The 15,635-nt window shown below is 51.7% G+C and overlaps 1 protein-coding gene across 1 annotated transcript in view; it reads right to left on the bottom strand.

Annotated features, from left to right (window-relative positions):
• Positions 1-2,057: 2,057 nt before the first annotated feature.
• Positions 2,058-15,635, bottom strand: part of LOC103801885 (ephrin type-B receptor 2) — a gene marked incomplete at its 5' end in the record, with an annotated part of 17,069 nt that continues 3,491 nt past the window's right edge. Inside the window, 7 exons of the mRNA XM_009074321.1 lie at positions 2,058-2,365; positions 5,746-5,901; positions 6,645-6,838; positions 9,412-9,561; positions 11,998-12,213; positions 13,379-13,626; positions 14,122-14,244. Coding sequence (XP_009072569.1) covers positions 2,257-2,365; positions 5,746-5,901; positions 6,645-6,838; positions 9,412-9,561; positions 11,998-12,213; positions 13,379-13,626; positions 14,122-14,244 — 1,196 coding nt within the window. The remainder of the gene's footprint in view (positions 2,366-5,745; positions 5,902-6,644; positions 6,839-9,411; positions 9,562-11,997; positions 12,214-13,378; positions 13,627-14,121; positions 14,245-15,635) is intronic.

Raw genomic sequence — 15,635 nt, 5'->3', positions numbered from 1 at the left:
GAGAGAAGTAACTCTTGCTTTAGGGAATGGGGTGATGCCACTCCTAAGGGCTTGGTTGGTGGAGCTGGTCTGGAAGGAGAAAATGCTAAAAGCATCTAGTAAATGGCCTCATATTTGCCAGGCAGCCTAGGGAGATGGTGTCTGGCCACAGAGGTCTAGACACCTTGGGATTTCCATCCACAGTAAACATGCTTCCTCTGGGATTCAGCTCCTGGAACACAAAGCAAAGCAGCTCCCAGAGAAGATGCCTCCTGCACCCCACACTGCCCAGAAGGAGCAGAAGAGCCCAGGGATGGCATGGCAGTGGCACAAGGGCTTGGAAACACCAGTTGTGCTGGCCATGGGCAGGAGGTGAGTGGGAAATGCCAGGGGTGGCCAGAGGAAAGTGGAGCTGGTGGCAGGTGTGTTTCCAAGGTGGTGCTGGACAAGGAGAACAACCTGATTGCCATTTGCACCTCCCTGTGCTTGGCTGGTGGCACTTACACAACCCCAATGAGCTGGTCAGGAACTAGAGAATTTATTTCAGTTGTTTAGAAATCACTGACTGATCATTCAGCTCCAAGCACAGCACTTTGCCTGCAGAGCCCTGGGACCAGAGTTTGCTGTCCCAGGATCTCCTCGAGGCTGAAGCTGCCTCAGAGCCCCCAGGGCATGGTCTGAGGGAGAGACTTGTGTCCCCAAATGGCCCAGAGACACCTGCACAGTTTGTTACTGCAGAGAAGCATCCACACCTGGCACCTAACACAATCCACACTCCCAAAGCCTCCTCCTAAAGGTCTGGGCTTGCCTCTCTGTGCTCCAGGCACCAACCTGACACCTTTCCCAACAGCCACACACTCCCAAAGGGCTCTGGAGTCATCATCACCCCCCACAACCCATCCATCCTTCCAACCCTCCCTCCGCACTGCAAACCTCCCCCAAACCCTCTGCGATGCCTCTCACCCCTGAATGGAGCTGGTGGTGGTTTCACCTTGGCAATCAACTGGAAACCCAACTGGAAACCCAACTGGAGCCACCTGTTGTGCCATGACCAGTTGCAAAAGAACAAATCAGCAAACAGGAGGAAATGTGCATATAAAAAAACCCTTTTTCTCCTGGCATATTGTCAATAAGCTGCAATTGTGCCTTCCCCTAAGGGAAGGGATTGAAGTTCTTGGATGATATGATGCTTGGAGATGTCATTTCTTGGTCATGAATAAAAAAACAAACCCCCAACCAAAAATTTCCACCCCCCCTCAAACTCACAAACTGGTGGTAACAAAACAAGGGCAAAGGACAAAGCTCCCGACAATGACAACCAAAAGAGAAAGGGACACATCAGCATCTGGAATCAAAAACTACTACATACTGTACTTGGGAAGTCTTCTGGGCAAAGCTCATTGGCATCTAGAAAGGACATCACTAAGAGTCTTGTGCATATGATATGTATGAGACACGATGCCAGGGGAGGGTGGATGGACCCTTAGGAAACTGTCACTCACCAAACTGGTCCATGACAAGAGAAAAGAAGAGATGTAAAAAGGTTTTCCCCATCCCACCTCCCCCCCAGGTGTCACAGATTCCTTCTCATGTGTGGGAACAGCCTCCTCTAGGCTGAGTTTATTTGGGGGGGGGGGTTGTCTTTAAAAAAAAGGAAGTCTTCAGCTTGTGAAGAAGTTCATCAGTCTGTGAGATGCACTTGGGTCCACAGCACCAAAGAGCTTCAGCTCTCCCTCAGCCCTCTGGATGCTCCCAGGGGCTGTGGGGAGGGAGCTGCACAGCATCCCCAGAGCCCAGGGCAGGAGGAGATGTGCTTCTCATGGCCTTTCCTTGCATTCCTCCTCTGGCCAAAGTCTCCCCACTCCTGAGGTGCCTGGGCCAGCTGCAGCAGCCTTGTGCAAGAGGAAACATGCAGCTGCTCTTCTCTTCCTTTGGAGACTCCCATTGGCCTTGGAGCCCTTTTGCAAGAAAGCAATTGCTTTATTATTATTTAAAAATATTTCAGAGTTTGTTTTGCTTTGTGGGTTTTTTTTTCAAAATAGTTGTCTTTTTTTTTTTCCTTTTTTCCTTTTTTTTTGTTCCCTTTTTCCATTGCTTAAATTCCAGAAGCTCTTGGCAACTTCTCCTTGCTGAGGACAGGCTGTTCCCTCCTGCTGCCAAGAGCCTCAGAGCAGCTGCCTGTGCCTGGTCCATGCAGAGCACTCAGGGACTGGAGCTGGGACACACAGGGGTGAAGGGGAGCAGGGCCTTGAGGAAGAGGAGGAGGAGATGCAGCTATCAAACCTCCACAGACTGGATTTGGTTCATCTGTGCTCTCATCACCTGGATGCTGTTCAGGATCTTCTTCTGGTGTCCTGCTAAAGTGACCCCAACTCGCAGAATGTCCCTGGGGGAGGGAAACAAATGAACATAAACATCACAAGGGGTTTCCTCAGGGCAGAGTAACATCATGGATGATGGTTGAGATGGTCTTGAAAGTCCTTTTCAACCCAAACCATTCCATGACTCTATGATTCCATGATTCTATGATTCCATGATTCTATGATGCCATGAGTCTTTGAGAAGAGTATCATAGTGTCATAGGATGTTGGAATGGACCTTAGAGATCATCTAGTCCCGAGCCCCTGCCTGGGCAGGGACATCTCCCACCACACTCCCACCCACCAGTGTTTAGGGAGCTGAAGCCTCCATAGATGTCTCCCATGAAGACAATAACTAGATGCAAACCCTGTGAACCCTCCACTCTTTTTTTCTGACTTATCCTCCCAATCTTTGCATCTTCTGCCTACCTGAGGCACTCTCAGAGCTCTGGAACCTCCACAGAGTGTGAAAGCCAATGCTCTGCTCACTGCTTCTAAGTCAACTGGCCTTCAGCTTTCTACCCTTGTACCTTTTTGTGTGGATTCTCCCTCATTTTGGGACACACTAACCTTGCTGCCTTTCCTTTGAACTGATAAACACATGAAGGGATCAACTTTTGTACTTAGCCTCTTCGATAAATCATCATAACCTCATTTTTGGGCTGCTTCTGGTTTTTCTAGGCACCCGGGAGAGGTAAAGCTCATGCCAAGAGTATGAGTGTGACCACACTGGTCCTGTCTCTGGCCTCAGTTGAGTTTGCTCTCATCTCCCTCTCGGTGGGTAAACCTCAGTCCTGAATTCTTCAGATCTTCTTCCAATCAGGGATGAATGGAATCCATGAGACAAGACCCACACCTGACTCTAAGGATTTCAGTTGCCTTTTCTCCTTCTTTGAGTGCTAGGAACACGCTTTTAAGGCAAGTGTGGCCAAGCCCTTCCCTGGTTTAGAGTGGAAGCCAATGGGCAAAGAAGGATATACAGGAGCTCCAGAGAAAGGTGGAAAAAAGTCTTCACTCATGTCTGTAAACCAGAAGAGTGTGGGTCTGCACAGCCCTGGGAGTCCAACCTTCCTGCCCTGGACATTAGACATTAGATGGGATATTGGGAAGGAATTGCTCCTTGTGAGGGTGGTGAGACACTGACATGGATTGCCCAGAGTATCTGTGGCTGCTCCATCCCTGGGAGTGTTCCAGGCCAGGTTGGATGGGGCTTGGAGCAGCCTGGGCTAGTAGAAGGTGTCCCTGCCCATGGCAGGGGGTGGAAGGAGATGTGCTTTGAGGGCTTTCCAACCCAGCCCAGTCTGGGATTCTCTGAAACAGACAATTTGGCGGCCCAGGTGGCCCAGCCTGGGACAGACCAGTGAGAAACCTTCCTGGTAGGTCAGTGTTGAACCCACCCATGGGGATTTGGTGATCTGAGTCAGAAATCATTTCCCCTTTGCTGCCTGTTCAAACCTGGGGAAAGCAGCAGCTCCACTCACATGATTATCTACTTCTGTAATGACCAGTGAACATCAGGTGGTGTCAAGTATGTGTTGCACCATTATTTCCCAAGGCGAAAGGACTTGGAGTGTCCTCTCTAGGATTCATCCAGCCTAAAGGTGAGGATGTGGCAGGAAGGTTTGTCAAAGCTTGTGAGACATGAGCTGAGGATTGTGATGAAGGCAGTTGGAGAGGACTTGGAGGACATTGTGAGGGATGTGGTAAGGCACTGGGAGAAGTGGCATTTAGGGACAGTGAGGATGTCTGTGAGGGAACAGGCTGATCAGCTGTGCTGCCTGCAGAGCTCTTTGCTGTCAGATGCTGCAACCAGGCAGGGCTGGGTTGTGGTGGGACTCTGATGTCTCTCTTTGGCCAATGTTCTTCTTCCCTACCCTTCTGATTTTGTGGCCCCTCTTTCTGTTGTATGAACACAGCCAAGAGTGTGCCAGAATCATCCCCAAGGCCCTGGGGTTGTACCACAGATGGACTGGAACAGGCAGAGCTGCCACAGCCATTTCCCAGCAGCAAATGAGAACAAAGAGCCACAAAAGGTCACAGTGACTGTGTGAATGGACTCTGACTCACTGGGAGATTTAGGCACCAAATCCAAACCCTTCCTGGTCACCAGGCACAGAGACACTGCAGCACTTACAGATGGCTTTAAGGCTTGGCTCTTTCTTACGGTTTCTACAGCTAACTGCAAGCAGCCACAAATCTTTCACCATAGGCATCAAAGCCACAGCTAGTCCCAAGGGACTTCAAACCGCACCACAAATGGACTGCAGCTCCTGCTTTCTACAAGGAACTGTCTCAGAATTTGTCACTGAGGGATGTTTTAGTGGCTGCAGGACAATCTAGACCAAACTGGAAGCCATTCTCCAAGGGAGGATCTTAAGACAGTTAAGGACCTGCAGGGAGGTGTCAGAGGCTGGAGCAGGCTCTGCTTAGCTGGAGAAAAAGAGACTGAGCACAGAGCTGGATACAACTTGCTCCCGAGGGGCAGTGCAGGGGCAGGGACAGGAGCCAGGGAATGGCTGGAGCTGTGTCAGGGGAGGGTTAGGTTGGATATCAGGCAAAGGTTGTTCCCCCAGAGGTGTTTGGGCACTGAACAGCTCCCCAGGGCAGTGGTCACAGCCCCAAGGCTGACAGAGCTCCAGGAGTGTTTGGCCAATGCTCTCAGCACAGGGTGGGTTGTTGGGGTGTCTGTGCAGGGCAGAGATTGGACTGATGATCCTCAAGGGTCCCTTCTGAATATTCTGTGATTCTGCCCCGTGGTCCTGACCATTAGGACAAGAGTCAATGGGCAGGAACTGATGCCCAGGAAGTTCCACCTAAACATGAGGAAGAACTTCACTGTGTGGGTGACCAAGCACTGGAACACATTGCCCAGAGAGGGGGTGAGATCTCTCTGTGGACACAATCCTGAGTATAGTGCTCTAGAAGACCTTGCCTGAGCAGAAAGGTGGGACTAGATGACCTCCAGTGGTCACTAACCACTGTGTGATTCCATGTTGGACTTCCAGAGATCTTTCTTAGACAGAATTTTGCAGCATGCTTGTCCCCACTGCCAATACACCACACATCCAAGAGGCCTGCAGAGGCCAAAAGGGCTCAAGTGACTGGACATTGGCTGATGCTGATCTGAAATCTCCAGTTGTTCCATGTGGAGACCCTTAAGGGAGTTTCATTTTCCCAGTGGGGACATGCAGTGTGGAGATGAATCCTGCAGTTACAGAGTGACAGACACAGCCTGGAGAGCAGCCAGAGCCTGCAGGAACTGAACAGACTAAAAGTGGCTCTATAAAGCAATAAATCCTATAAAAGGAAAGCTACAAAAAGGGAAAATAAAAGCTAATTCAAGAATAAACAGCTGTTGAAGTGCTGAGACTCTCCCTGAGTGTGAGACCCAAACTTGGGCACTTACTCTACAGTCATCTGAGATACTACATCAAAGGTGGTGAAACCAGCACTGGCAAAGCTCTCCTTGTACTGGCTCATCTTGATGGCATCCAGCCACTCATCCACAGTGTTGAAGCTGGTGTAATCTGGGATTGTGCGGTCCAGGAGGGGAAGGTTCATCCTGCAACACACAAACAGGGAATGAGAAGAACAAACTGAGCAAGCACAACTGTTCCTACACCCTGCAGCAGCTGCAGGAGCCTGGAGCAGCAGCAGGCACACTGCACTGGGTGGGGTATCACCCACCTATGCTGGGGGAAGGAGTGTGGAGACCATCAGAGACATCTGACGTCTCCTGGCTGCACCAGGGGAGAATGTTCATGCTCATAATGGGACCAGTTCTTCCCAGAGGTTAGTGGCTCCCACCCAGGCCAGGGAAACTTCACACTGCCTCATGAGACTTCTTTGTCTGCACTGAGTGTGACACTGGACTAGGAAAGCAACCACACTCCTCGTGCAGCAATGTGCACATGAAACCAGGATGTTCCTCCATGTGCAGAGCTGTCTGTGTTCACCACATCTGTCCAAGGAAAGGGACCACAGTGACCTTGACATCTGCATCCTTGCCTGGTCCCTCTCCCATCCCTGGAAGTGTTCCAGGCCAGGTTGGATGAGGCTTGGAGCAACCTGGGTTAGTGGAAGGGGTCCCATGGCAGGGGGGGAATGAGATGAGCTTTAAGGTCTCTTCCAGCCCAAACCATTCTGGGATTCTATTATCTTTCAATGCCCTTTGTATAAAAGACCAAACAACACAAACTGCCTCTAAAGTAGCTCCTAGAGGGATGCAAGGGTGGTGCCCACCAGGAGCCAGAGGACAGATCTGCACTAAGCAGTAGAGGCCAAGGGGAAGGCAGAGATACTAACCCAGAGGAGAGAGGTGCCATGGCTTTCAGGCTGTTTGGATTTCGGATCATTTTATCTAAGGTGTTGACAATCTGCCCAAACTTGGGCCTGTGGTTTCGATCCTTCTGCCAACAGTCAAGCATCAGCTGGTGCAGAGCATTGGGGCAATCCATGGGTGGAGGCAGCCGATAGTCCTGTTCGATGGCATTGATCACCTGCAGGAGGACACAAAGGCATCAGTACAGTTGGGATAAAACCTATTTCATCCCTAATGGTCCTTTCTTTGGATCCTGAGGGTGATGGGCATGAGCAGCCACACCTCAGGCTGCACTCACTGCTGCCCACCAGCTCCTCACCACCACACACTGCTCTAACTCCCAGAACCTCTCTCAGGGATCCAGAGGAAGGACCTCCATGTCTCTGGCTATTCTCACCATGGGATCAAGGCTGCCATGGCTTTGTCAAGTCTTGTCCTGCACATTTCCAAGGACAGAGATCTGTCTGGGCAGCTGTGCCACCCTCTTGGGGAAGGACTAGGCATATACACGGTGGTGTGTATGAGCAGAAAAGCTACATGGGGAAAACTGAGGATGCTGCAGTTGGGACTGGGAGAGAGAAGGGAAGGGTTGGAAAAGACCTCCAAGATCATCAAGTCCAACCCTACCGTGGTTACTAGGCCATGGCACTATGCGAATAGGAAGGTGAAGGAGGAAGAACTTCTTCTCTGTGCAGTCACTGAGCACTGAATAGGTTGCTCAGAGAGGCTGTGGATTCTCCATCAGTGGAGATATCCCAGACCCATCTGCACACAATCCTGAGCCATGTGCTCCAGGATAGCCCTAGAGCAGGGAGGTGGGACCAGATGACCCACTGTGGTCCCTTCCAACCTGACCCGTTCTGTGATCCTGTGACTGTGTGATTCCTCCCTGGCCTGGTCCAAGCAGTTTGCTGCTGCCACCAGGCAGATGCCACACAGCAGCTGAGGCTGCTGTCTCCATCTCCTCTTCCCCAGCCTCCCCAGGCGCTCACACCCCAGGGTCAGGAGGCTAATCGGCGCTGAATCTGCGCCACGCGCTGCTCCGCGGGGAGGACCAGCTGTGGTTAAGTGGTGACAGCTTCTGGGGCACCATGTCCTGCGGCACAAAGAGGGAGAAGAGGCTGGGGGAGGCGCAGCAGGAGATGCCAAGGAGACAGGCACAGGCTCTGCCATCGCCGCCGGCGCCATCGGTGCTGCCGCGGCACAGAAGCTGTGACAGGACACACCAGTGAAGGAACAGGGCAGGGAGGAGGACCAGGGCCAGGGATGGCACAGGTGGTAGGGGCAGAGGGGTGCTGAGGTAGGGAGAAGGGCAGTGATGCCTCACTGGAGGAAATGCTTGAAACCGAGGCAATAGGGAGGTGATTCTCCCCCTCTACTCTGCTCTCATGAGATCCCACCTGGAATCCTGCACACAGCTCTAGTGTCCCCATCAGAAGGACATGGAACTGTTGGAGCAAGGCCAGAGGAGGCCACAAAGATGATCAGAGGACTGGAGCACCTTCCCTATGAAGACAGGCTGAGAGAGTTGGGGCTGTTCAGCCTGGAGAGAAGGTTGTGTGGAGACCTCAGAGCAACCTGCCAGGAGCTGAAGGGGCTCCAGGGAAGCTGCAGAGGGACTCTGTGTTAGGAACTGCAGGGACAGTGAACCCCTTCCATGAAGCCTTTCCAGCAGTTTTGGTAGCACAGCTGTTTGGCTGTTAAAGGCTCAACTAAGTTTAATCCTTTCCTCCTAGACTTGGAATCATCAAGGGATTCAGCACAACATCTGTGCAAGGACTCAAGCCTGACCTCAGAGGTAGAAGTAGGAACTGTTGGAACTGCAGTGATGGGATAAGTTGTTTTGGGGGATGAGATAATGGGTACAAATTGAAAGAGGGAAATTTTGGCTTGATATTAGGAAGAGGTTTTTCCCTGTGAGGGTGGTGAAACACTGGCACAAGTTGCCCAGGGAGACTCTGGCTGCCCCAACCCTGGCAGTCTTCACAGCCAGGTTGGCTAAAGCCTTGAGCAACCTGCTCTGGTGGGAGGTGTCAAGAGAATCATGGGCAATGGCACTGGTACAGCAAAGGTGTGCACTGTAGCCACAGATCATCCTTGCATGGAGGCAAGGAAACTTGTTCCCAGGAGCAAGGAGTGTACAAAAGTGTTCCACCTCAATTTGAGAAGAGTCATAAAGTATTTATGGAATACCTTGTGGCTTTGGCTTCTAGCTGCAGAGCTAGAATTAATAGCTGCAAGTAAGTTGCTTGGCTTCTTTAGACCACAGTCCAAGCTTGCCATGGGAGATGTAATGACCATCTAGTGGAAGATGCTCTTGACCATGGCAGGGTCGTTGGAATGAGATGATCTTTAGAGGTCACTTCCAACCCAACTCATTCTGTGACTCTACATGACTTTCCTGGAATGCCTGTGATCTCCAGCACATGGAGCTCTGCTTGCTGCTCCAGGTGCCCTCTGCTCAGTGACATTTCCACCTACCTGGTCCCTTACCTCCTGGGCAGCTCCTACCACCCGAGGGTGCTCACCTTACCCTGTCCCACTGCAGTGGGTGCTGTGCAGTGCCCCAGCAGGACCAGAACAAACTTCAAAGTTACCCCCATTACTTCTCCCAAAGGTGTTGACCTTGGACACACCTCCCACGACATGTGGCTCTGGACATGCCACAGGCTGGGGCTAGCTGTGGCCATGCTTTGGCCTTGCAGTGCTCCCAGCTGCAGTGTTTCTGCCCCTGGTTTCTTAGCCACTCACATCTTGGTTGGTCATGTCCCAGTAGGGCCTCTCTCCATATGACATCACCTCCCACATGACTATTCCATAGCTCCACACGTCGCTGGCTGAGGTGAATTTTCGGTACTGAATGGCCTCAGGTGCTGTCCACCGGATCGGGATCTTCCCACCCTGCAGGGAGAGACCAGAGCAAGGTAACAGACAGAGCAACTCAAGCAGGAGTGTGCAAAATATTTGCCTCTAATACAATCCTAGCAGAAAGGGAGCACAGGACTATTCCTAATGCTACATCAGGATGCCTGGGGATTGTCTAGCCAAGCTGGGAAGCTTACAGTGATGATGGTTCTCCCCATTTGGTGACCTGTCCCACCACCCTCTTGGGGAAGAAGTTCTTCCTGTTATTCACTCTGAACTTCCCAAGCCACTATGTTTTTGTCTATTGCCCATTAGTGTATCATCTGGTGCCACAGCAAAGAGTTTGCCTTCTTCTTCTTCTATTTCTTCTTGTGCCACTACAAAGAGTTTGCATCGGCCACTTTCTTCTTCTCCTTCCTCTTCCTCTTCTTCCTCCTCTTCCTCCTCTTCTTCCTCCTCTTCTTCTTCTTCCTCCTCCTCTTCTTCTTCTTCTTCCTCCTCCTCTTCTTCTTCTTCTTCCTTCTTCTTCCTCTTCTTCTTCCTCTTCGTCTTCTTCTTCTTCTTCTACTTCTTGTGGCACTACAAAGAGTTTGACTCTGCCTTCTTCTTCTTTCAAGTACTGCAGGTCACTTAGAGATGGCCCCTCAGCCTCTTCTTCACCACATTAAACAAGGCCAACTCCTTCCACTTGCCTCCTGCTACTGTCCTCCTCAGCATGACAAAATGCCCATGGCACTAGGAAGCTCTTAGGCAGAGAAATGAATGGCTAGGGATGTAGAAAAATCCAAACTGATCTTCCATCCTTTTGCGGTCACCTATCTCTCTCTAGAGCAGAATAAAGGATTTAGAACACCTTCCCCTTCAATTTTCTGCAGCTGTTGACTCTTTGAAGTCGGTGATACATTGTCCTTGAGTTGGAGGTCTCATTCTCAGTCTACCTGTGGATATCCACATGATCTAGCAGGTCTTGATCCTGCCTCTTTCTGGAGACAGAGTGAACAGCTTATTTAGCATGGCATGCTGGGTCACTGGTGGGAAATGGGATGGACTGGGTGGGCACTGGGGTGTCTGTCATCCAGCTCTGGAGCAATCAGGACTCTCCACTCCCACAGAGGAGTTAAGCCCTGGAGTGCACAGGAGTGACGCACACAGTGTGGGGACATGGGGATTGCACTGCTCTGCTTAAGCCCTTCCAGCCTCTGATCTTCCACCAGGGGCTTTGGACTTGAGCCATGCACTCAAGGGACCTTCTGAAGGGAAAAGCTTCTCCTGTGCTGAAAAAGAAGCAAATTCATCTGTGTTTTGTGGCTGAGAGAAGATTAAAGAACATAAGATTTTGTCAATGAGAAACTGTCATGTCTTATTAAGGGTCTTTGAGGACTTCATAGGCCCCAGCACCACTACATGCTGCAATAATGAAAAAAAGATAATGTTCCTTAATCTTCTCACAGCCACAAACCTCAGACAAATTGTCCTGTTTTCCACAGGAGCGGGAGACCAAGCATTCCACACCAAACATGATGTGCTCTCCAGGACTCCTGACAGAGCTCCTGCCTAGCACTGGGCTTAAAACATGGCTAAAAGAGAAGCCCTAAAGTAGAAATTACAGACTTTAGAGGTTCCTCACTTCAGTAGGACCTCCCACCTCTGTGTGATCTGACTCAGAGCTTCACCACCCTGAAGATGGTCCAGCATGAACCTCTCGAGCTGTAGCTTGTGGCTGTTGCCCATCCATGGACACAAAGTCCCTGGAATAAGGATAATAAAATCCACTCATGCATCTCAGGGCATTTGGTCAGGCATTGGGATAGTTTAGAGGTTCCTCACTTCAGTAGGACCTCCCACCTCTGTGTGATCTGACTCAGAGCTTCACCACCCTGAAGATGGTCCAGCATGAACCTCTCGAGCTGTAGCTTGTGGCTGTTGCCCATCCATGGACACAAAGTCCCTGGAATAAGGATAATAAAATCCACTCATGCATCTCAGGGCATTTGGTCAGGCATTGGGATAGGGTCAGGCAAGGCACTGGAATATTGCCCAGGGAGGTGGTGGAGTCACCATCTCTGGAGGTATTTAAGAGGTGTCTGGATGTGGTGCTGGAGGATCTGGTTTAGGGTTTAGGTGTTCCAGTAGTGACAGGTTAATGGTTGGACTTGGTGATCTTGGAGGTTTCCTCCAACCCTGATAGTTCTATGATTCTATGGGTGGGTATAGTGCATGATCCCAACTAAGTGCTTCTCAGGGACATGGGAGTGTTGGCAGACATGTTTGGAAGAAGGCACAGTTAGCCACAAGAGTGACAGGATCTTGCAAGAGAACAATCTTCCTTGGTTCCTTTCATTGGTCTTTCCCACCTTCCTTCCACCTTCCCACCTGGGACCTTATTTTCCACCCTGACAAAGTACTCCTCATGCCAAGTGAGGTTCTCCCCTTCCCCTCTCCAAATCCCTCCCTCTGGAAGAACAGCATTACCAGTGCACTGGTGTAGGTGGGATCAGAGGTGTCATCCTCCAGGAAGCGGGAGAGGCCGAAGTCGGACACCTTGCAGACCAGGTTGCTGTTGACCAGGATGTTGCGTGCTGCCAGGTCCCTGTGCACGTAGTTCATGTCTGCCAGGTACTTCATGCCAGCAGCAATGCCTCTCAGCATTCCCACCAGCTGGATCACCGTGAACTGCCCATCGTTTTGCTTAGGGAAAAGAGGGAAAGTCCATGTGAGAGGACTTGTCATGCTCAGGCTTCAGCCAGAAGTCTCTTCCTACTCCTAATGTCAAGGCACAGCTATGCCATGAAGATGCAAGTTACCTCTCAAAGCAGGGGGGTGGGCATCACCCCCTGGGCATCACCACACTGGCTGCTGTCACCCAAAGGTGCACCCACCGTGCCCAGGAGGGCTCAGGAGGGCAGATCTAATCCTATTAAGCAGCTTATCTTTAATGATCCATTTCAAACTCAGAGCTAGAAACTTCCCCTCAGCTGGAGGTGAAATTCTGCTGTTAAAGCTATGCCAGCCTGGCCCTGTGTATTCACTGAGTCAGAGTCTGCCCATGCACCCATGGGTGTGCAGGTAGGCACAGCCTTTGGCTAGGAGCAGTGGACAGACACATATGACAGCCCTGGTGCCACCTTCACCTCTGTCCCCAAGGCACAGATCTCTGGACTGTGCAGCAGATGCCCCAGGGGCAGGGGATGGGAGGTGATCCTTCTCCTCTGCTCAGCCCCAGTGAGGAACATCTGAAGTGTTGTGTCCACTTCTGGATCCTCAGTGCCAAAGACATGGAGCTCCTGGAGCAGGTCCAGCAAAGGGCAACAAAGATGCTGAAGGGACTGGAGCACCTCAGTGATGAGGAAAGGCTAAAGGAGTTGGGGCTGCTCAGCCTTGAGAAGAGATACTGAGAGGGACCTCATACATGTATACAAATATCTGGAGGGGGTGCCAAGGAGATTGAACAGGTGAAGGGGGTGCCAAGGAGATTGATCAGGTGATCCTCAGTGGTGGAAACCAATAAAACAAGAGGTAGAAACTGATGCCCAGAAGTTCCACCTGAATACAAGGAAGAACTTGTTCCCTGTGCAGTCACTGAGCACTGAACAGGTTGCCCAGAGAGGTCATGGATTCTCTCTCACTGGAGATATTCCAGACCCATCTGGACACAATCCTGACCCATGTGCTCTGAGCTGGCCCTGCTTGAGCAGGGAGGTGGGACCAGACCACCCCCTGTGGTCCCTTCCAGCCTGACTGATTCTGTGGGATACTGGGTGCAAAGGGAAGGGCACTGGGAAGGGAACCTTCTCCCCAGTCCTCCTCTGGCCCAGCACAGTCTCTGGAGCTGCACACTCCCAGGATCTCATACCCGCAGGAAGGAGTCCAGTGAGCCATTCTCCATGAACTCAGTGATGATCATGACTGGAGAACTCTTGGTGACCACCCCCTCCAGGTGGATGACGTTGGGGTGGTCGAACTGCCCCATGATGCTGGCTTCGCTCAGGAAGTCCCTTCTCTGCTTCTCTGTGTAACCAGACTTGAGGGTCTTGATGGCCACAAAGATCTCTCTTTTGCCAGGAAGCTTGAGATGCCCACTGCACACCTCACCAAACTCCCCTGTGAATGAACAAGTAAGGCTTGTCAAGTCTCTCACACCTCTGCCTTGCTCCCCAGGGATCCCACTGGCTCCAGCTGCACACCTCTGAGCTGCCCACCCTCCATCTGAGCTGTGCTTCCTCCCTCCTCACCAAAGACCTCTCTCAGGTGGACTCCTCACTGGTGAGGAGCATTGGAGGAGCATGAATGGCTTGATTTGCACGTGGGAACTGGATGTTCACCAAAGACCTCTCTCAGGTGGACTCCTCACTGGTGAGGAGCATTGGAGGAGCATGAATGGCTTGATTTGCATGTGGGAACTGGATGTTGCTTTTCCAGCACTGGATCCCCCTGCTCATCTAGCCCAGACTGGGGCTAAGTGTAAGACCTCAGTGACCCCAGTAAGACCTTATTGACCCCAGTCTTCCTAGTACAGGTAATGCTAAACCCTCCCCAAAGCCTGGAGCACAAAGCAGCCTGTGCTGAGGCCCAGGCTGCCATCCCCAGGTGACCTACCTGCCCCAATCACCTGCTCGATTTTGACACAAGAGATATCAATTTCCTTTGCAAATTCCCTGACAGCTTCATTGGGATCTTCATAGGTGAAGGGATCAATATAGATCTTCATCCCTGGAGTCACTGCATAAAGGTGAGGGAGAGAGTCAGGCACATGGATGTTGGCATGAGGGGAAAGAGACACCTGCTTGGGTGAGGGTCTTTGACCTCAGTTAGCTGCATAACAAGGGCACGAAGCAGACACAAACAGTTGAGAAAGAACATGCAGAGCCACGTTCCACAGCTGGATTTGATGAATGTTCCCAAGTCATTGCTGGGGCAGCGAGGGAAGCTCAGACTGCACACTGACTCCTCCACGGGGAGGTGTGACCCTCCCAGGGGCAGTGCAGGCAGGATGGACAGTGCAGTCTGCTCCATTCTCCTGGCAGATAACCCTGCCCGAGGCTGAGTTCCCTCTTGGAGGCTCCACATGGTCAAGGCAAGCCATGGGGGACACCAGGAAAACTGCACAGACCAGGATCCTCCTGCTGGGCAGGGCAGAGGACACAGGGACATGGCACGGGGGCTGAGGAGGCTGCTGCCACATCCTATACTCCCTGCATCCTGGGACAGCTCCTGCCTGTGCTTCTCCCTTTTCTAGACCCATTCTCTGGCCTCTGGCTGACTCCAAAACATCTGGAGGGCAGAGCTCACGGCTCACTGAACAAGGAGCCCAACAGAGCAGCAGGGCATGGCTCCAGCTCCAGGCTGCTGCTGGGTTCAGGGGGAGCTGCAATGCTCCCAGGCCTTGGCAATTTGCTATAGTCTCTCCACAGAGGGGGAGTAAGCAGAGACTGAGCCTCAGACAGGTGTGTTGAGAGAGGAATTGGCTAAAATCGCCCCAGGCCCCTTATCAGCTCCTCTGCATCCCATGGCACTGAGCCTGTCCTAGGCACCGCGATTGATGCCCAGCCTGGAGCTGTCATGTCCCACTCCAGACCCCAGGAGAACACATGGATGTGTGTTTACACATGCAGCCAGGACTAACAAACAGCTGAGAGCTGCATTTCCATCATCTCTGCTGGAAAGAGCCATTTTTCCTGGTGAGGGACAGAGAGGCAAGAGCACAGTGCTGCTGGGGCACAGGGACAGCTCAGAGCTCTGCCCTTTGGCAGGGGTTTCCCAGGGGAAGGCAGAAGCAACAGTGAGTCCTGAGTGGAAACACTGTTGGTGTTTTCCATGCTCTGAGCAAGGTCTGGATTTGTACAGGGAGTAAAAGGGGCAGAAATCCTGAGGCTACAAGTAGAACAGGAGGTAAATAATAACTGAGATGGGAATAAAGCAGGATTAGAGGGACAGGGCTCCAGTGAGAGAGGAGAAAGGGATTTCAAGGACATGCAGGCAGGGGTTAATCACAGGATCATGGAATGCTTTGGGTTGGAAGGGAATCTTAAATGACCTCATCTCCTTCCAACTCCCTGCCATGGGCAGGGACACCTTCCATTAGCCCAGGTGGCTCCAAGCCCTGTCCAACC

Source organism: Acanthisitta chloris, unplaced genomic scaffold (genome assembly GCF_000695815.1).
Source record: "Acanthisitta chloris isolate BGI_N310 unplaced genomic scaffold, ASM69581v1 scaffold3185, whole genome shotgun sequence".
NCBI lineage: Eukaryota > Metazoa > Chordata > Aves > Passeriformes > Acanthisittidae > Acanthisitta > Acanthisitta chloris.
Note: the sequence above shows the minus strand (reverse complement) of the source record. Positions and strands in the feature narration are given on the sequence as shown.